We start from the raw sequence: 22,315 nt of genomic DNA, 5'->3' as shown, positions 1-22,315 counted from the left end.
TAAGGTGTTATTTGGTTTCAAGGGATATTGTAGTTTGACTAACATTTTTTTTCAATGGAATTTTGAATATTAAGGAGTTGCTTGGTTTGAAGAATTTTTTGTGTGGACTGACATTTTGCAGGTTTTTTTAAATTTTGTAGATGTTTGATATTAAGTTTAATATATATCAAGTAATATTTTTAATTATTCTAACTACTCACCTTTAATTCCTCTACATAACAAAATTTGCCATACTTAATTTTTTTGATCTCCCACACCTATTTTTTATTTCTATTTTCTTGCTTTGCTGAGAGAATCATCTATTCTTATGATGGCTATGATGACCAGCCACGATTCAATAGTTTTTCAACTTGAAGGAGTCAAAGAGGTCTCAAAGTTCATACAAGAATTTTGGAAGTTTGCCAAATGTCTCCATCAAGTTTTGAACTAATTTCCTTCGAAAGTATGAAGGCCTTCGGAGAATCTTACTTCATTGGATAAAACAAAATGTTATCATAGAAGGCCACTATAAAGGTCACTAATGCCATAGAAGAAGACTTCCTGTCTTGATGAAGATAAGGACCGGTTGCTTGCATTGAAGATGAAGATGAAGCTCATCAATCTTCATTTGAGGGGAATGTTGCTCGTATTTACTAGAGAAGTCATCAACATTGAAGAAGATGGTCTACAAAGATGCTTTGTGATCCATCCATTTTAAAGAAAGTTTTTGAGGAGGGTATTTGAAGAACTAAGATATATGATTAGAACTTAAAGACAAGATATTAGAGCATGAAATATTGTCAACTCAAATAAGTCGTTAATGGCGTCGGAAGCGCCATCGGTGTCTGCTAGGGCTTCGCTACTCCTTGACGATTCCCGACGGTGATGGATTGATTTCTCATTTCTCTGTCTTCTCCCGCAACGAAGTTTCACGCTCTCGCAGACATCCTCCAGTCGACGAGCCACGACATGCGCACTCGACAACGTCTCATCTGCTCTTCCTCCAGTCGACGAGTCCACGACGCACGCACTTGACAACGTCTCACCTGCTCTCAACCACGCTCGCAGCTCTCGTCCTCCAGTCTCACGCTCTCGGACTCCGCAGTCTATGACTCGCGTTCTCCTGACTCGCGTTCTCCTGCAGTTGACGACTCGCTTCGTCTTTGTTTCTTTTTCGCTCTGCCCGACAGACAGTTCCTACTCCGCTCGCGTCTCTCACTCGAAGTCGACGGCTCGCTGCTCTACTACCTATGAAGTTTTGCTCGCCAATTTCCAGCGGCTCCCCTAGCTGCTTTGGAGATGACATCCACGATACGTTCATATGCCACTACACTTGCCGGCGACATTCTTATTCCTACTCGTGCTCCTCTTTTAGTCAAGTTCAGAGCCTGATTTTGGTATCGGTAAGTCTTGCATTGTTCTGCAATCCTTCCATGAGGCTCTTGAAGGTGGTGGCGATCACACTTTCATAAAAAAACTGGAAAAAAAAGGAAGTCTGCTCTTATTCTCACATAAGTTGAAACCAGTACTCTCGCGTTTTTCTGGCGTTTTGCTCTAGTGGGGAAATTTTTGTATGGTCACCCAAAACTGGAGATCATTTGGAAAGATTTTGAGGCTATGAAGTTATTGGGTAGTTGGAATATTGATTTACTTGACAGTCGGTACATACTGATTCAGTTGTCTCATGATGTCAATTACACTCACATCTTTTTTCGAAAAGTTATCAAGATCGACAACCGTAATATGAAATTTCTGATGTGGACTGTTGGTTTCGACCAAAAAGCGGAGTCCTTTATCATTCCAGTTTGGATAAAATTTTTGGGGTTAAAATTACATCTGTTCAACTTGGAAATTTTTTACTCCTTAGCAATTGCTTACGACAAGCCTCTTAGGGTTGATAGTCCTACGCTTGCTGTCAACAGACCCTCTGTCGCTTGTGTGTTAGTTGAAAGAGATATCACTCAACCACCTCCGGATGAGGTGTGGATTGGAACCACTCACAACGGGTATTGACAAAATGTTGAAATCGAATCACACCCTCCTTATTGCTCTCATTGTACTATGCTTGGCCACAACTCTACTATTTGCTATCGTTTGCATTCTTATCTAAGGCCGAATATAGCTAAAGAACAACAACCTATTGTCCTTGTTGAGAAGATACAACCCGATCCTCTTCCCAACACCGCAGTTCCTGAAGAAGAACAACATACTATAACTACAGATCCAGTTGTGCTTATACCATCCACTATTATTGAAGATGACTCACATACATGTCAAGAAGCACGAGAGGGCTCTTTTGATCCAATAATAGATCAACCAGTACAACATATAGTTGCTTCTAATGTTCAACAATCTGCACATCTCCAACACACTTTAGAATAAGATCAGGTTAGCCAATTTTCAGAAGAGGAATGACAGGTATATTCCAGGAGGAAGAAAAAGAATGGAGACCGACTGCAGCTCGGGAACATATTGGATGATACATTGGTTACTACTGGCAATGACAATCATCTTATCAACTTATTAGCTTGCTCCTTCTCTAGAACTAGAGGCAGAGGCAAAACCAAATTGGGTTGCTCTTTAGCCACCTGATACTGTGTATTTCAGCATTTTTAGGCTTTTTCTTTATGTCTCTAATGTACTTTTTCTGCATTTTCTAGTTTTAGAACCCCTTGTGGTTTTGGTGTGGGCAGGGTGCCATGTTTGGGCCCTCCAAAATATTATATATGTATCTTTCTTTCTGGTTAATATATTAGCCTTTTTGGGTTTTCTAAAAAAAAAAAAAGCTCAAATAAGTACATAGAGATTCAATTCAAGAAAGTAGTCGTATTAGTGTAAAGAGCCCATTTATTAGAATAAAAATTTATTTTTATCAATTATTTTTACTGAAATTGAATTCATTTTTTTTATGTTCCGTCGAATAAATAAGGGGGCGTTGATTGCATAGGCTTAATTTTTAAATAAATTATATAGGGTTGATTTAGTTGCATGTTTTTTAAAATGCAAGTATTATAAGAATGCTGATTGTTTGCTTGGTTTTAAAAGAAATGCAGCAAAATTGTGTCTTTTTAGGCCACATTCGAGTATATCGTTTGGTTCTTCAATGGAATATATTGGTAAGGTTCCTTTTTCATGTCTTTAAAAATATTATAAACTTTGCAATTGTTAATTAATAAAAATTTTACAACATACAAAATATTACGATCAAATAGTAGTATTATTATATTGTAAATAAATATACTATTAAATATTAAAAAATATTAGTGAATAAAGACATAAAAAAAAGAGAATATTTTGATGAGAGGCTTGTAGCTTGTGGATTTTAAAAGATAGAAAGGGGAAGTTAGCAAGTCAAAGTGTCCCCATGTAGGTAGTTGAGATGTTCAAAGAATCCATTGGTGGTGCAATTGTAACTTAAAGGCATATGTTACTTAATTTAGTAGTGTAGTCTCATACAAAAGGGAATTTCAATGACATTATAATGGGATGTATGCTGTTCGAGTTCCAAGGTTTGTGAGAATTAATGGAAGTGTCTTAATAAAGCCTAGTCTTTGGTGATAAGGAGCTCGAGAATGGTGACAATTGTGCACTATAGTGAAGGAGCCACCACACATGCATTCATGGATTTTGCTCGAGTTGGTTGAGGTTGGAATAGGGAAATTGAGAGTTTTGAGGTATTCCAAATCCTTCAATGATTTTATTCTACATTAATTTTGCTCCACACCGAATACTTAAAAAATTAAAATATGTATAAAACTTTTTACTTAACACCTATTAAACGTGTGATCAAACATCTTATAATATGTTTGATGATTGGAAATTGTTTGGGTAAAAATATATAAGAACAAATGTGATTTTTAAATTGCGCTAATTATTCAAAAATAAAATTTGTGCTCTACTATAAAGTTCTAATATTGACTAATGCAGCATGAAGTTAGAAAACTTGCAATAATTTTAGAGAATCAATTTGGTTTTATATTTTCATGCTTGGAATGTCTTAAACAAAAAAAATTAAATTAGTCCTTGGACTATATAGACTGGCTCGATTTAGAAAAAAATTAAAATATGTATAAAACTTTTTACTTAACACCTATTAAACATGTGATCAAACATCTTATAATATGTTTGATGATTGGAAATTTGTTTGGGTAAAACTATATAAGAACAAATGTGATTTTTAAATTGCGCTAATTATTCAAAAATAAAATTTGTGCTCTACTATAAAGCTATAATATTGACTAATGCAACATGAAGTTAGAAAACTTGCAATAATTTTGGAGTATCAATTTGGTTTTATATTTTCATGCTTGGAATGTCTAAAACAAAAAAAAAGATTAAATTAGTCCTTCGACTGTTTAGACTGGCGCGATTTAGTGCCTAACCATCAAATATTGTCCAATTTGATATCTTGACTCAACACCTTTGATCCAACATATTCTTTTGATTTCACAAATATGATTCAAAATAATTCCTCGATATTTTGTAGAGTCAATATGATAAATTGAACAATTAGTTTGGTGGGACTAAAATAACACTATACAAATAGCTCAGAGACCATTTTGACACCTTTCTCAAATATTTACAATTGATGCAATCTTTGTATTACAATAATTAATATTAATGCATAGAGGATCAATATTTTGTTTTTTAATTTTCTTATTGATATTGGCAAGTCACATGATCGGGCACCACAAGCATTGATTTAGCGCTTATTAAGCAGGGATCATGCACATTATTAAAGTTATATTTGATGTAGTATTGATTAATATTCAAATTAGTTTTTAAGTGGCTTAAGAGTTTTTCAATTACAATAGGATTACATAGTGATCAACTTCGAATTCATGACTTTTTATATTGGTTTGTCATTTTCTTTTCGTATAGGACATTTTTAATGGTGAGATATAGTTATGGTTAGGTGCTTATGAAAGTGAAGTGTAATGAAACTTCAAAATAAAATTTTATAAAACTTCAATTAGGACGTGTAAAAAGAAAGGGAAAAAAAGGAAAAAAATGGAAAAAAAATATATTGCAACGCTGTCAATGAAGGATTTGAATATTGGGTAATAAAAAAATATGTTGCAACGCTGTCAATGAAGGATTTGAATATTGGGTAATAAAAAAAATTGTGATAGCTAAATTGAACTTTAAGTTTGACAAAATGAGAATGTTAAGTTGCATGAAAAATTAAGTAGCGGTTAAGGAATGATTTGAGCGATATCTATTAAATATAATGTTATTGAAAATTAACACATATAATTAGGACATGAACAATGAATTGTATAAGATACATCAATTATATATGTAGATAAATTATGTTTGCGGATGAGGAATGTGAAGGTTTTGACCTAATGTAAAATAGATAGAAATTGTTCAAAATAATTTGTAAAAACTAAGTTTAATGCTTCTAACAACACTCAACGAGTGAATAGAAAATGTTGATTCATAGATAATTAGAATAAAGTTAATGATAATGGTGATAATGATGAACCAACAAGCCAAAATATAACTGAATTTATTTCCTAGGAGGTTTCAGAATCATTTGTATAATGACTATAGCTCCTATCTGCTATGGGTTCGGTCCTCTTTAGGGTTTGCTTGTTTCACAACAACAATCACCTACATCCATTTTTTGTAAGGTTATGTTTTTTAGATTTATTGCTCATCCATAAAGTTTACATTTTAACATTTTGTATTTGTGGGTTCTTATCCTTCTGGTTTTTTTTTGCTAGCAATCATTTTGATCTAATATAGCCTGTGAAATTTTGTTGATGATAGCACTTTTTGGTTTTTGATGATTCTTCCAGGAATCCATGGAGAAAGCAATTAAAAATAAAGTATCAAAAGCAGTTGTGCCTGCTATTGATGTCATGTTTCAAGCCCTCAGGTATGGCAATATTATCAAGCTTTGCTTTATATTATTTTTGTGACTAATTTAAAACAACTTTTGACATGCTTCACATATCCAGTGAGTTTGGTGCCAAAGTTGTTCCTCCAAAAAAGATTTTGAAAATGCTTCCCGAACTATTTGATCACCAAGATCAGAACGTTCGTGCATCTTCAAAAGGCCTAACACTTGAACTATGTCGTTGGATTGGGAAAGACCCAGTGAAATCTATTCTATTTGAGAAAATGCGTGATACTATGGTAATGTTAATTATTGTTTTAGTTTGGTAATATGATTAATTAATTTAAATTACTTGGTAGTTTACTTGCACTTTTATGTTCTATTTAGCTTAAGCTTTTCTATTCTATTTGAAGAAAAAAGAACTGGAGGCAGAACTTGCTAATGTTATAGGGGCTGCTAAGCCAACACGTAAAATAAGGTAAGTCTTAGTTATTTATTTATTTTTTAAACATGTTTTTAATATTTGAGTTTTTTCTACTTTTGAAATTTTTTTCATTTTAGTCATTTCAAGACTTGGGTTGATCATGCCCATAATTTTATTTTGTTATTTGGTATTATATCCTTATTTCCAGCAACTATTTGATTACTTAGTAAAGGAAGTTGATCATATTCTTTTTGTTATTGCAACAACAATTTAAAGTTATTAGCCAATGATTCATTATGCCACTCAGACTTAAACTCTTACTGTAGAAAGCTGAGATTTTACGGCCATTTTCCTCTTTGTGTCGGCTAACCATCATGAAGATCATCGAGATTTTTGATTGGACTATTTTAGGAAACCTATTAACCAATTTTTTTTCTCTCCTTATTATATGTTTCTTTTTTTATTTCAAAATTATTTCTTTTTCTAATCTAGATTAGATATATTTGGTAAGTTGGTAAATTAGGAGGGATTGGAGCAATGGCATCTCTTAAATCAAATCATTTAAGCACTATTAACTCTACAAATTTTTCTTGCATGAACTTATAGTATAAAATTGCAATGAAATTCATATATTATTATGAATGTTTTAGTATTATTAAAATTAAGAAACTATTAGCCTACTCAAAGACTATTCCGTTCCTTTCACACTTGGTAGCACTGGAAGCCAATTCTAAAAACATAGTGATTAATTTTTATAAAGTTGGGCTTATGTAAGATATATCTCTCACCACTTTGTTCTATTAAAATTATAATGTCGTATAGAATCTTTGGTAATAATATCTGAAGATTTCTTGTATATATTGTGGATGACATTCTTAGTTGTGAATAACCCATCAACATGAATATAAATAAAGAAATTTTGATCTATGAACATTCTTTCATTGGGGTTGTCCACTAAATTGCAAATAATTGCATGCATTATTTCCATCAATTTTCCATTTGATTGTATGTTAGATTTATGCTTATTAAAAATTATGAATTGTAATAATATTGAACTTGATGAAATGATTGTCAGAGTTGACACATTTATCTTTTGTCAATAATACAAAAGATTTGTTTGTTTTTTTTCATCTTCTCTATGAGGTTGTTTGGTTTGCTGAAAAAAGTAATGCAGTGTCAATCAAATTTAGTGTAAAAGTAATGTATTGTATTTGAAATACTTTAGTGTAAAATAAATACAGTCATATTTTTTTGTTTGATTTGATGTAAAATAGAAATAATGTAAAATACGACGTTGAAGGGTAGGGTGTCTATTTGGGTCTGCGGATCGTGTTCGGGTCTGAACTGAATTTGAGACAACATGAATTAGTTTGGCCCAAACCAAACCTAAATATTCCGCGAGTTGAAAATCCTAACCGACCCAACACAAACACGACTAATCTGAATCCAACCCAACATAAATATGGCTAGCCCGAACTTAATCTATTTAAATTGTCTTTTTATTTCACAAGAACAATGGCGAGCCACAAGCCCCAAAAGAGTAACAAACAAGTACTGCAAGAAAAAAGAAATTAAGAAGGAAGCTAAACCAAAATTATAAATAAAAATCAAAGTACTTGTGGTCACTGAAGTTCACCTTTATCTACAAATCATTATTCATGGAAGCTTCTAGCTAGAGGATATGAAGTTCTCCTCTTGCACTTGTTCGAGTTTCTTCTGCTAGTTCTCGAAGGACTCAAACAAAAGTGTAGAAGACCATTGTCAAGGTTCTGATAAGAATGTGATCAACATAGGGCTGTAGGAGAAATACCTTTGTTGGCTTCTTGACGACCAACAAGAATCTAAAGGGTTTGACCGTTCGAGCCTTCAACCTTGGCACTTTGCTTGATATGCCCCGCCTTGGTTCCCTTCTGGCCTTCTTTGCTTCTCGTTATCATTCAACATTGCACAGACACAACACAATCACATTTTGCACTTTGCACTAATATAAAAAAAGCCAAAACAGGAAGGGAAATAAAAGGAAGTGCGTGAAGCGAAGGCACCCTACCGCCTTGCATAAATTCACGAATTTCTAGTCTAGATGGGTTATTTTTTTGGTTTTCGAGTCAACAAAGACCTGAATAAAAATATTAATTGTATGGAAGTCTGAGACTTGAATTCGACCAAAAAAATATTTGTGTCAACCCTAACTCAAATTTTTGGGTCGAGTATGACTGGAGTCGTCGTGTTGTTTCAATTTTTGACATCTCTAATAAGCAAGAGGTTGTGGCTGCAACGCGTGAATTGTTGGTCGGGGGCTTTAGGCAAGCAGATGGCGGTGACGGCTCGTTACGGTCAAAGCAAGACGGTTGGTGGTTATCGGTGGCGATGACAGCAGGTGGCCGATAGTCGATAATGACCGACGACGACAACTGAGGTTGTTGACCAAAGGCATAAATGAGCCGACCCGACTCAAGCTTGACTCTTTAACAAGTCATGAGCCAAGCTTATCGAGACGCAAGCTCGAGCTCAAACTTGAGCTTGTTTATTAAACGAGCTTGTTTTGGCTTGGCTTGTTAGCTCGCGAGCTTGCTCGATTAACCTACCACTAGTCATTTCGATACGCTGCACCCTCCTCTTCCTCCGACCACCAATATTTTCTCTAGTTAGCTCCCATTAAAATTGAATTTTTTGTTCGTGTTAAAGATCCGACTTACAAGTCAGCTACTGCCACTATAAGACGAGCTCGAACTCACAATTTGGTAGACGAGTCAAGCTCAAGCTTGGCATGGCTCGAGCTTGACTTGACTCTTTACACCCCTAGTGTTGACACACGGTTGTCGGGAGACTAACGACAGGCAAGTGGTGGTTGTCAGTAAGTGGTGGGGAAGTGCGATAAGCAGTGGGCGGCGATTTGCGCCATCAGTGGTGGCGGGCAGCGACTACGCCAGTTGTGGTAGACAAGAGTTGACTGAAGGTGAGCGGCGGTGACGCCTGGTGATGGCGGGTGGCACCAGCGATAGGTGAGTGACAAAAGCCGACAACACTATATAAAGCCGCCCAAATCCAGTGAAATCCAAATAATTTTACACTGCATTTGAAATTCTTCCAACTAAATGTTTGAATTTTCAAAACCCCTACAAAAGGAAATCAGTGCATTTTTTTTTGCAGCCGACCAAACAACCCCTAAATACACCGCTAACTGTATCACACTCTGTCCATTATATTATGTTGTTTGTAACTGCGTATTAATCTTAACATATTTATTACTTGATTTGCAATCTTCAAATTGTAAGATACATCATTTCAAAATCTATTCTTAAAAATAATTTTTTGCTTTATTTCCTTGATTCACTAATTCTAGGCATGTTTTAATTTTTAGAGATAAACATACACCTTTTTTTGTCTTAGCTTATAAATGTCAAAAAAAATTTGCAAAATGAGTGATGCTTGGTCTCACTAATTTTGCAGAATATTTTTTTCACAGCTTTAAAAATAAGTTCATGATTGTATCTATAATCAATTAAGCTTCTTGATGTTGTTTTTCACTTCAAGAGTCTTCCAAATATTTTCTAACCTCTAATTTATACCAACATTGTTTCCAGTATGGTTCTTTTTTTAATATGTATTTGACCTATACGAGCAGAATATGATTTGACATTCTAATGTGAGAAAAATGAAATGCAGGTTTATTAAATACTTTAAATTTTAAACCCGCATGAATACAACTAGAGTAGTTATTTGCAACCACTTGAAGCACTTTCTCTTCTCTAATCTTTTTTGTTTATGCATCTACGAGTTTTAAATATTTGGACGCAAGAATATACTGCCTAGTGGTGAATTAACAAAAAAATTAATTATACATTGATCTCTTTTATCAATTCATCTATCAGACATAACAGTGCACCCCCTTCTGGTCTAGTCATGCTGCTATGGCTCCAAGTGCTGTACAGCAATTGGTTGTCTGCTATAATTGCTATCTTTGCCACCTATTGCATCCAGGTGTTGGGCTTGATCTGTAAACATGGGAAACAATGATTTGATTGTTATTTTACAGTTTTCCGAATCAAAATAGTAAGGGCATCTTGCTGTTCAACACATGGAAAGTTATTTCTTGTCTAATACAACTAAAACTCAAAATAGCAAATTTATTTCTTTTCTTGTGTGTAATCAATTCAAAAACAATGGACTTGATTGTTGCACGGTCATTCACTCGTAAGGGAAAATAACAGCTTAGCTTGTCATCTCGTGGAAGATAACCTAAGAGTAGAGAAATAGCTCATTATCCCAACAAGAGAACTCAATTGAGGTAGCTTTTATTCAATTCATAACTCATTAGGGCTCCTCTTAAAAGAACTCTTATAACTCTTTTCCGACTGTTTTAACCTCTTCTTATTATAGGTTACACATTATTATTGAGAGGTTGGCTATGAATTATGGATGTTGTTCTTTCTATTTTTAATTAATTGTTGACACAAAATCAATTTAAAACACTAAAGAAATAAGGTTTGCAACCCCAGTTGCCGTTGTAAGTATGGTATGCTACATTAATCTCTAATGATGTTACGGGAGGGAAAAAAAAACTTTGCAGCATTGAATAAATTGTAAATTGTCTTGAGAATCTTGCCTGAAAAAAGTATACAATTGTATTGCAGAAGTATGGAATAGTTTTTTGAGTAGAAACTACCTGGGTCCCTATTTTTGGACGTTCGAACCATGCGTGATTCCTTTTACAATAATTCCAACAGTTTTGTCTTCTACCCGCCCAATTTAGTAGGCTGTTGTATATCTTGGATAAAGATGGGCTGACAATTTTTCTCTCCCTCTCCCTTTCTTACTCCTTGCTTTGGAACTTTCCTAGCTTCAAGGAAGCAAAGAAGCAATCTGAATTGGATGAACTTTCAGTTGCATTCAGTTTTCAATAATAAGTTGCTGTAGATTAAATGTTTAAGGAAGCAAGACTGAAATTATCAAATCAGATAATTGGTAACAGAGAAATAGATAGAGGTTTATCTTAATTTAAAAATATGGTGCTCGAATGTGTGGCACATTGGTTGAAATTAAAGTGAAGAATCCTAAAGTGTTCGGTTCAAGCACTCACCCTATGAGTAAAAAAAAAAAGGAAAAATAAAAGATGCTCTTAAGATTCTTCCCAAGGAATTGTTGCTGCTTCTTAGGTTCACAGATGTTTCCTCTTGCACTTGCCAAAGAAAACCTTATTCCAAAGACCCTCTTGTAATATGGAATGGTGTTTTGTTCGTCAGATACTTGGAATGTCATTCTGCAGCGAAGGAAGCCGAAGGAAGTCACTGTCGAAGGAAACACTCCTACCTCTCCATTGTTCATCCCTGCCGAAGGAAGCCGCAAGCAACGCTCCTACCTCTCCGCTGCTCATCCCTGCCTAAGGAAGCTCAACGCTGCTCATCCCTGCCGAAGGAAGCTGCAAGCAACGCTCCTACCTCTCCGTTGCTCATCACTGCCGAAGGAAGCTCTGATTTTTTTTGGTTGAGCGATTTACCTCTGATTTTTTTTTGCAGTAAAATTTCGTTATTTGCTTGAGCGATTTACCTCCTGATTTTTTTTTGTTCATGCTTCATTTACAAATTTCTTTTGTGAGATTGCTGAAAGTAAAATTTAAGTGTTAGATATGTAAATACATTGGAATTTTGTGGTATGAGTGTAAAAATGAAAGTTTTGATGTGCGATATGTAAATCCATAAGAATTGAGTGCTATGTATGTAAAAATGAAAGTTTTTTGGATTTTAGTATATTGAATGTGTTCCATTATATTACTGTTGCAAACAACTCCACTGTACGTGGTCAAAATGATCATTTTTCCACAAACAGCTGCAAATCAGTTGTTCTGAAACCGTAGAAACCAAACAACGTAACAATTTATTTAGTTCAGGGGCAAAATGGTCATTTATTCAGAAACAACTGTAAATCAGCTGTTTTCCAAACGCACAAACCAAACAGTCAGTCAGCTTATTCGGATCAGCTGCTCATCAGCAGATTATCAGGATCAGCTGCTTATCAGCAGAAGCTGTATAAGCTGCAGCTGCCCCAAATAGACCCTAAATTTTACTTGAATTGTCATTGAGGCCCAACTAAATTTCTTGTGTATTAATTTTGGCCCAAATTAGATAATCCTCTCTTTTTTTCATACCTTCATTTAGATTTGAAATATTTAATAATAATTAACCGAAACTAGAATTGAGTCTTGGAGTCAACATAACTATCGGTAGTACCTAGACTGAAACTTATGCAATAAGATTGCCGAAACTGTAACTAAGTTTTAAATCCTTGATCTCTATTCTCAATACTTTGGATGTCTGACTGATGGTGCTGTGAAGATTCTGTTTTATCAAACTAACTGATTTTCTGCTATTAAACTTTTCATTTTTTTTATTCCAGATCTGAGCAAGATAAGGAGCCAGAACAGGAAACTATTACTGAAATTGCAGGCACTGGTGCTTCTGATGATTCAGTGGCTGATGGTATGAAGTGAATTCTGGGAAATTTTCTACTGACTTTTGCCTTCCTTCGGTTATATTTTATTATTTGTTAACATTATAAAATATATGTTGTAAACTATGTGTCGCATATGAATTCCCCTTCTGCTTTTAGCCATGGAGGCTCATGTAATCTTCTGAACAGCCCCTCAGGAAATAGATGAGTACGAGCTTGTCGATCCTGTTGACATTCTGAGTCCGTTAGATAAATCTGGATTTTGGGATGGCGTGGTTAGTGTTTTCTTATGATGTTTACTTAGTCTTACATTGTTAACGTCAATCTAATATCTCATGGTGGTTTATTATATCATTGATTGTTTTTTGTTACATCTTTTCTATCAGAAAGCCACAAAATGGTCTGAAAGAAGGGATGCCGTGGCAGAACTTAATAAGTTAGCTTCGACGAGAAGAATTGCTCCGGGTGATTTTAGTGAAATATGTAGGACCCTTAAGAAGGTAACATAACTTATCCACGACTTTTGTGGACTAGCTGCTGTTCAAAATTTCGAAGTTGTACTGTTTAGTTTTGCAAAATGTAATGTAATTTCTTGTTGATTTTTCATTTCATTATCCATTTGATTGACTATTTATTGTAATTTACTCTTTGATCTTTACTTAGTAGCGTTCATTTCCGTGCTTTTAATTTTACCATGTTATGATAAAAAATAATAAACACTGTCATTACTGGGTCCCAAGCCCCGGATGTGAAAAGTATAGTCAACCAATATAAAATTTGTCGAAAAATCATAACATGAATCATTTAGATTCTTGTGTAAATGCTAGGACCTCTCTTGGAAGTGACGTGTTGTATGATCTGAATACAATGAAAGGTGTGCAACGGTCGTTACACTTGTGCCCATGTATAGTGTCAATTAAGTAAATGTTCTCACATTACGGATGGACGCAAGTAAAGAAGTTAGTTAATAAAACTAATATTAAGATATGATCTTGGAATATAGGTACTCTCACTGGTAAATTAATGAAATTAGTTGATATTATGGTTCATAGAAATATAAATATCTTATGTATGCAAGAAACTAAATGGGTTAGAAGAAAACCTAAAGAGATATATACCTTAAGTTTTAAACTTTGGTATTCAGGTAAGAGTCACATTAGAAATGATGTAAGTGTAATTTTAGATAGGAGTTTGAAAGATAATGCCGTAAAAATTAATAGAATTGGAGATAAAATTATGGCTCTTAAGATTGTTGTTGACATTAAGATTTTTAGCATTATAAGTGCTTATGTTTCTCGAGTAATTTTAGATATAGGCTTTAAAGAAAAATTCTGGAATTACTTGGAAGAATTAATACAAATGATACCTCTTGAATAAAAAAATTTTGTTGGAGGAGATTTAAATGGACATGTTGGTAGAGTGGTAGAAGATTCTAGAAATATTCATGATGGCTACGGTTTTGGAGTGATTAATAAAGAAGATAGAGTCATGTTAGATTTTACTTTAGCGTATGATATTGTTATTGCTACTACTTTATTTAAGAAAAAAGATGAGCATATTATTATTTATAAGTATGAAATTTGTTTGTGATTAAATTTTGAGTTTTCTTGATTATTTTCTTATGAGAAGAAGAGATTTATCTTGGTTGACTTTTAGTTTTGGTTTTGGTTTTGTGGAATTTAAGTACTTAACATCGATTATTAGTTTTGAATTTTAAGATGAAGAGTTGTAAGATAAATAATACTAGGAATCATTTTCATAAAATTAGATGGAGGCACCTAGGAGATATAAATAAAATTATTTTTTTGAGTAAACTTCAAGATTTCAGAATTTGGGATGATAATGAAGAAGCAAATTTTATGTGTGATAAAGTAAAAAACACTATTAAACAAGTTGCAAAAGATATACTTAGAGAATTAAAAGGAAAAATTTCTATAAATAAAAATAGTAGTTGGTGAAATAATAATGTGCAAGAAAAAATAAAATATAAGAAATTATAAAAATTAGTTTGGATGTAAAAAATTAGAGAACTGAGAAAAATATAAGGTGACCCTTAGGGAGTCTAGGAGAACAATTTGTGACGCTAAAATTCTACTTTTAATTATCTTTATTATATATTAAATATTAATGAGGGTGGAATATATATATATAAACTAGCCAAACAAAGAGAAATAAAAGTTTTGTTTTAACTCAAGCGTATTAAAGATGAAAATCATAAAGTACTTTATTAGAAAAAGTTATTCAACATGTGGGCGAGCTATTTTGATAAACTTTTTAATGAAGTTTCTGAAATTATGATCGATCTTTTCAATTATAATATCGTTAATAATAATAAAATATTTCTTTTTTACCGCCACATCAGTAAAAAAAAGTTGAGAATGCTTTAAAGAAATCTAAGGGTAAAAAATCAGTAGGATCTGATGATATCCCAATTGAAGTTTGCAAATATTTAGGAGATTTAAGAGTTTCTTGCCTTACAAAACTCTTTAATATTATTTAAAAAACTAAAAAGATGCCTGAGGAGTGGAGGAAGAGTATTTTGGTCCCCAATTTTAAGATTAAAGGGGATGTACAAGAGTGTGCAAATTATTGAGAAATTAATTTGATGTTTCATACTTTAAATTTATGGGAGAAGGTAATTGAACATAAGTTAAGGTGTGTTACAAAGATTTCTCATAATCAGTATGGATTTATGCGGGGCAGGTTTATTATGAAAGCTATACATTTATTGAGAGATTTGATGGAGAAGTACAGAGAGAATAAGCAGGATCTACATATAATTTTTATTGATTTAGTATAAGCTTACAATAAGGTTCCAAGAGAAATCCTTTGAAAAGATTAGGGAAGATAGGTGTTGATATGACTTATATTCAAGTTATTAAAGATATGTATACTTGAGTTGTCACTTGTGTTCAAACAGAAGGAGATTTGACCAAATATTGTTCTATTTCAATTGGATTACATCAGGGATCAGCTTTAAGCCCTTATCTTTTTGCTTTAGTTATTTTTGCTTTAGTTATGAATGCTGTGAATGCTGTTACTGGACATTTACAGGAGGATGTATTTTGGTGTATGCTTTTTGCTGATGATATCCTTGTGGATAAGACTAGAGAAAGCGACAGAAAAAACTTGAATTATGGATGTCCACATTGAGTCTAAAGGCCTTTGTTTGAACAGAACTAAAACTGAATACATGGAATATAATTTTAGTTGTAATAACTCTAGTAGAAAAGTTGTAACTATGTGTGATCAGATCATTAAAAGGTGTGAGCGCTTTAGATATATCGGGCCTATTGTTCAAAATGATGGTGATATAGATGAGAATGTTATTAGTATAATTCAAGTTGGTTGGTTGAAGTGGATGAATGCTTTGTGCGTATTGTGTGATAGAAAAGTATCACTTAGGCTGAAAGGAAAATTTTATACGATGTTAGTGAGACAAATGAATATATCTGTGATAAGGTTAGTGCAACTCTAATGGGGGACAAAATTAGAGAGAGTGTCTTAGATGGTTTGATCTCATTAAACATCGACCATCTGATGATCTAGTTAGGAGTGTAGATGTTTTAGATTCAACTTATGTTAAGAAAGATAGAGGTAGTCCTAGCAAGACTCGGGCATATTGTATAAAAGTTGATCCTAATTTATGAGAATTAAATGAAAATATGACACTCAATAGGATGCAATTGAGAAAATGGATTCATGTATCCAGCCTCACTTAGTGGGATAAAAACTTGTTGTTCTATGATAAAAAATAATATCATGTTGTGCTTGTTTTCAATTCTGGTTGTTGAGTTATTATGCTTTCGTCTAGCATTCACTACTGTGCTTGTGCTTCTATTAAATTATTTGGACGTAATATATCTTTGCTAATAGATCTCATCTACCTTGTGTGGCTTCTTCCTAACAAATATTATCTAATTGGTGAGGATTAGATGTGTTTTATCCTGTTATTGTCAATTAACTTTCCAACCAGTAATTTATGTTAATATTTTCTTTCAAAATTGTGGTTGTGCAGCTTGTTACGGATGTGAATCTTGCTGTTTCGGTTGAGGCCATTCAAGCAATTGGAAATCTGGCTCGAGGTTTGAGAACTCATTTTGCTGGGAGTTCGCGCATCTTATTGCCCATCCTGTTGGTAAGAAACAAAACTAGTACATTCTAGCTTCTAGAATTGCAGGTTGTCTTTCTCAATTCTTGGAAGTGTTGTAGTTTCCATGATTTATGTTTTCTCTTTACGATTCCTATAAAATGCGTTATTGCTCTGATTGTTCGAATATAGTGGGGGCATGAATTTAGTTATCTTTACTTTGTGTTTTGGTTGTTTATAGGAAAAACTGAAGGAGAAGAAACCAACTTTGACAGATGCTCTTAGCCAGACTCTTCAGTCTATGCACAAGGCTGGATGTCTGACACTTTTTGATGTAGTTGAAGGCAAGTACCGTACTAATACGAACGCGTCATACTTATTAGATAGGCATAAACCGTGAATTGTAGGATGTGGAAAGGTGGATGAGTGGGTTGAACAAAAGGTGCTGTTATAGAACCTTTCTTTATTCAACTATCTAATATACACTATATTTGTTTGTGCGGTATTGAGGATCATGGAACATAAATCTGACATCTTATCATACCAGGACTAAAACACATGATATTTCATTATCAACGTGAGGGTAAACATCTGTATCATTGAGAATGGCTTTCACAAAATCTTTGAGTTCATGCCCATCGAATTGGGATGCTTTCATGCTCATGCTACAGTGGCAACAAATTGTTATCACTTCTCTAAAAGCTGGGTATTGTGTTGTATACTGATTCTTTCTGGTGCCATTAAAATTGGTTTGCATCTGTGCTGTGGTTTGAAAATTCAGAACATGGAAACACAGTTTTGTACATTGGTTTAGAATTTGTTGGAACTGTTGGTTCTGTTAATCCCTAATAATTTAAATTGCTAGCATGGGCTGAATTTGTCTGAACTACTCAAGAATTATATATATTTTTAATTTTCTATAATAATAAGAGAGGTTGGACGACCATGTTAAGTAGGCTTGTTCAGATAATTTTTTGGTTTTTCATCTTGTTGAAACCATTTCTGGTGGCTGTTTGGTTTCATTTTATTTTTTCTTAGAGATGTTTATTTTGTGGGCTGAATTTTAAAATTGCGATTGCAGATGTTAAGGTGGCAGTGAAAAATAAAGTTCCACTTGTACGCTCATTGACTTTAAACTGGGTGACCTTTTGTATGGAGACAAGTAATAAGGCAGCTGTGCTCAAGTTACATAAAGACTATGTTCCTATTTGCATGGAGGTGAGCAAAAAAATAAGCTCGTCATTCCATTATACCTCGTTTATTAATCTTCTTTTTCTTTTATTTTCTGTTTTTATTTGTTAAATTATTACGGAAAAACTGATTACATGGGTTTGGTTAGCTAATTGTTATTTTTTTTATAGTGCTTGAATGATGGTACCCCAGAAGTCCGAGATGCATCTTTTTCTGTTTTAGCGGCTATAGCGAAGGTATTGAATGATAACTGTTTTAATGTTTTCAATTAACAGGTTTGCTTTTTCAATTTCAAACCATCATTGGCCTTTTTTGCTTTCTTTTAATGTTTTAGATGGTTGGCATGCGTCCATTAGAAAGGTCTTTAGAAAAATTAGATGAAGTGAGGAAGAAGAAACTTTCAGAAATGATTGGCGATGGTACTCTCTCGAATATTGGGTCAGGTCTGACCTACTGCTGTGCATCCCTCCTTTTTTTGCTAATCATTATGATGAATTTCGCTGCTTTGTTTTCTGTAATATTGGTTTTTTTCGTAAGCAGTCCCCATCTCAACTTCAAGTTGTACTTTGCCTGGTAATGAGGTGAGCTTTCACATGTTATTTCTTATTTTAAAATCTTTTTTTCGTACTTGTCGCTTATTCTTCTTGAAGTTATTTTAATTGTATTGTTTTTTATTTCATTTTTGATAGGATAATATGATTTTTTTATTCTTTTGTTTCTTTTGTCCTTTGTTCATTCACCCCTTTCGAATAACATTTTCTATTATATGCTATCTTTTGTTATCATTATTGATGCTTTATTGATTTATTATTCATTTGTTGATCTTATTTTTATATTTGTTTTTTGTTTTCTCATTCTATAAATTCATAACAAAATCTTATAGAAATTGTCATGACTCGGGCTTGGAATTAATTGAGACGGGAACAGACGGTGGGAATTAATTCTCAGTTAATTCTATCACTAACAAATTAATATTCAAATAAAACATGAAAGAGTCACTGAAGAAAATAATAAAAAATTACATATTGGTTCAGGTCTCACCCCCTGTATACATTTGCTTCTCTTTAATTATTTTGTTTAAATTTTTAAAACTTAAAAATAATATTAAAGCAATATAATGAGTTATCTAAAGATAACTAAAGAGTAATCACACTTCTAAACTATAATAATCTAAGAATAAAAATTCAATACGCATGTGGGTATATAAGAAATCTTAAAATATGTTGGTCTTTCATATTTTATTTCTAAGTGTAATATATTTTAATGCATTTACCAACAAATTTTCTAGATTAACAAATACTAATCTTCTATATGCATTTATCTTAACTTTATTTTTACTTTATATTTTTACATACACATCTGTCTCTGCAAGGATCGCCTTCAACAAACCTAATACACTCTTGGTCGATATTGCCCCACTGCTCTCGTCGACAGAACAATTAGCGATCTACACTGTAATTATTTAGGGAAAGACCTTTATCTGTCCCGGACCAATGTTATCTCATCGATGCAGTGGTTAATAATACAAATATTATAATTGTCTAGGGAAGTAAGCTTTGGTGTACTCGCCACTAACCGATATTATCCCGCCTGCACAGCGGTTAGTGAACTGATTATCACAAATTTCTGTGGTGGTAGAAAAACTCTATGCTCGCGGGTAAACTAACATTCCTTGTCTGTATTATTAGGGGGTGAAATCTTTATCTGAACATGCACATGCAAACATTCATATATAAGCTATTTCATTCTTCATACATACATTATTCTGAGACATCTTTATGCATCTGTTAACATACATTATTTATTTTGCTGTACAACTATTCATCAACTTTATCTTTTATATCATTTTTATAGCTATCTCATGCTTATCCCTTATCTATATCTATCTCGTGCATATCTCTTATATATATCCTAAAGTTTAAGGATCCGTCCAACAGCTATCTTCTACACATTTTCTTCTAAGTCGCAACCTCAGGTGACCAACCCGAAATCTTAAACGAATTAGAAATCCATAATATCTTAGTTCATTAAGTAATTTGGCTCACAATATCATTAATTTGCCAAAACATATCTTAAACGACTTTCTGAACAACCAACCCTTCTCCAAAGTTGCCAAATTTATTTTATATCACCTCCAACCACATCTCTCCTATGCTGATATCTTACTAGAATTTTTGTGGAAGCTTGCAAAAAACTTTCGATACTTTCAACACATAATCGACGCTTTTGGCGGTTACTAGAAGCGGAAAAAAAACACGAAAAATTAGGCAGACTTCATATTGAAACGACGAGAAAGAAAATGAAAGCTTCAAATATTGTGAAAAAAAGATTCGCACCTTAAGATTTCACCCCGGAGCTCTAATTCTCGAGTTTTCGCCTTCCTAGGTGCCACTCGGTTCGACTGATTGCGGCACTTGCACCGTAGCAAGGGTAGCAACTTCCCTCTGCATGCTTCGGCCGCACGAGAATGCCATAGGGAGCGAGATTGAGAGAGAGAAATCGGGAGAAGGAGAAAGAAATGTGAAACTCGAGCCCTATTCGACCAAATGAAGGATTAAAAGGTGAAGAAATGTTGGTTGGCTATAGTGAAGCTACGGGATTGTTGTAGGATTAGGGATTAATTAAGTTTAATTGAAATTAATCAAACTGAAAAACTTGCAAATTTTATATTTATCAATTTGTTCATAATTTACATACAATTTTTTATGTGGAATTAATCGATTTCTTGTGTAGAATTTAATAAAATTGTTTTAATTGAAATCTGAGAATCCAAAACTTGGTGCATATTTTTTGTCATACAATTTTTTTAATCAAATTTCTCAAAAACTGTTTATTACATTCTCCCCTCGTGAAATTTCGTCATTGAAATTCGGAAACTCCACAACAACTATGAAGATAAAACAATAACTGTTTACAAAAATTCGTTTCTTGTCAAATGATAACTAAAACATATCAAAATCTATGTATCATCATCAGTACATGTTCATCCCGCTTTAGGTGGGTTAAGGAATAAACTCTTGGACGAATGTTCTGCCTCCTTACGAGCCACAATATCAACTTCTACTATCCTTTGCTGACCAATTCTGGATGTAGATCCTTCCTGAAAATTCCTCTGAACTAGATTTCATTCTGTGTGAGCATCTAAAATGGATCTCTGAACAACATTAGGGCAATTTCTCCTTTGATGTACAAGCTATGCATAAATAACACCCCTTCGTACCAAATAAACATTTGATTTACTCACTGAACACAGGGTTGAGTAGTGCTTACGCCAGTCTGACTAACAACTTCACTAGCGTAAAACTTCGTCTTCTTCCCACTAGACTCTCCTCTAAAATGAGATGTTGGTGCCACTTCCTCTGAACTCTTTTTCTTATGCATGCTTTATACTTCTGAGTCTGCTCAAAATCAATCTCCACCCGCCTTGCTCTCTCCACTAGTACTGAATAGTCTTCAATCCCAAGTGACATTAGTGGTTGTCTGATTGAATCATTCAATCTAAAAAGAAATTTGTAGCATTTCTTCTCTGCTTTTGGAATCAATTTGGGTGCATACCTTGACAACATAGTAAATTCCGCTTTGTATTGCATAATTGATCAATGTCCTTGCACGAATCTAATGAATTTATCTTGCATCTGGCTCCTGACTGACAGCAGTACAAACCAATCTCTGAGGGTTTTCACAAACTCGTCCCACTATACCAAGTGGTTGGTTCTCCCTTCGAACTTATCTTGCATTTGTCCTTGCAACCATCTTTCAGCTTCTCCCTCAAAAACAAAAGTGGTTAAGGTAACTCCGGTGGACAAAACATGCCATCTATGATCTTCTCAACTCTCAAAAGCCAGTTTTCAACTTCCAGTGGTCCTCCTGCCCCAAAAATAAAGGTGGTCTCTTATTCTGAAAGAGCTTCAAATACTTATTCAGTGGTGATCTTCCACTTCTACTAGATTGAGATTGAGAATTTTTAATCAACTGAGTCACAACATTCATCATATCAGAAAAAACATCAGCACTGACTGTTACATTCTGTGGGTACAATAGATTCTACATTCTCATCTCTGGCTTCTTTCGGATCATCAATAATTATGAAATAACAATCATATAATTTAATTAGACTTAAGGTCTATTTGGGGCAGCTACAACTTATCAATAAGCTGCTGCAGCTTAGCTGCCCAGGAAGCTTCTACAATGAAGCTGTCGCAAATAAGCGGGTTTGTTGTTTGTTTTCTGTGGTTTGAAAATAACTGTGCGACAATTGTTTTTGGATAAATGATCATTCTGCCCATGTTTAGTAATGTTGTATATAATAGAACTGTCATAGTAATATATTTGATACTTC

At 33.8% G+C, this 22,315-nt stretch overlaps 1 protein-coding gene across 4 annotated transcripts in view; it reads left to right on the top strand.

The window, feature by feature from the left end:
- Positions 1-22,315, top strand: part of LOC110030381 (protein MOR1) — a 56,699-nt gene that overhangs the window by 8,468 nt on the left and 25,916 nt on the right. For all 4 annotated transcript variants that reach the window (XM_020733063.1, XM_020733061.1, XM_020733062.1 and 1 more), the window contains exons 4-15: positions 5,784-5,863; positions 5,946-6,123; positions 6,238-6,302; positions 12,642-12,724; positions 12,885-12,970; positions 13,082-13,195; positions 16,714-16,833; positions 17,027-17,129; positions 17,867-18,003; positions 18,147-18,212; positions 18,311-18,419; positions 18,517-18,557. In XM_020733063.1, the coding sequence (XP_020588722.1) occupies positions 5,784-5,863; positions 5,946-6,123; positions 6,238-6,302; positions 12,642-12,724; positions 12,885-12,970; positions 13,082-13,195; positions 16,714-16,833; positions 17,027-17,129; positions 17,867-18,003; positions 18,147-18,212; positions 18,311-18,419; positions 18,517-18,557 (1,182 nt within the window). The remainder of the gene's footprint in view (positions 1-5,783; positions 5,864-5,945; positions 6,124-6,237; positions 6,303-12,641; positions 12,725-12,884; positions 12,971-13,081; positions 13,196-16,713; positions 16,834-17,026; positions 17,130-17,866; positions 18,004-18,146; positions 18,213-18,310; positions 18,420-18,516; positions 18,558-22,315) is intronic.

The sequence above is a fragment of the Phalaenopsis equestris genome, unplaced genomic scaffold (genome assembly GCF_001263595.1).
Source record: "Phalaenopsis equestris unplaced genomic scaffold, ASM126359v1 Scaffold000711, whole genome shotgun sequence".
Taxonomy (NCBI): domain Eukaryota; kingdom Viridiplantae; phylum Streptophyta; class Magnoliopsida; order Asparagales; family Orchidaceae; genus Phalaenopsis; species Phalaenopsis equestris.
Note: the sequence above shows the minus strand (reverse complement) of the source record. Positions and strands in the feature narration are given on the sequence as shown.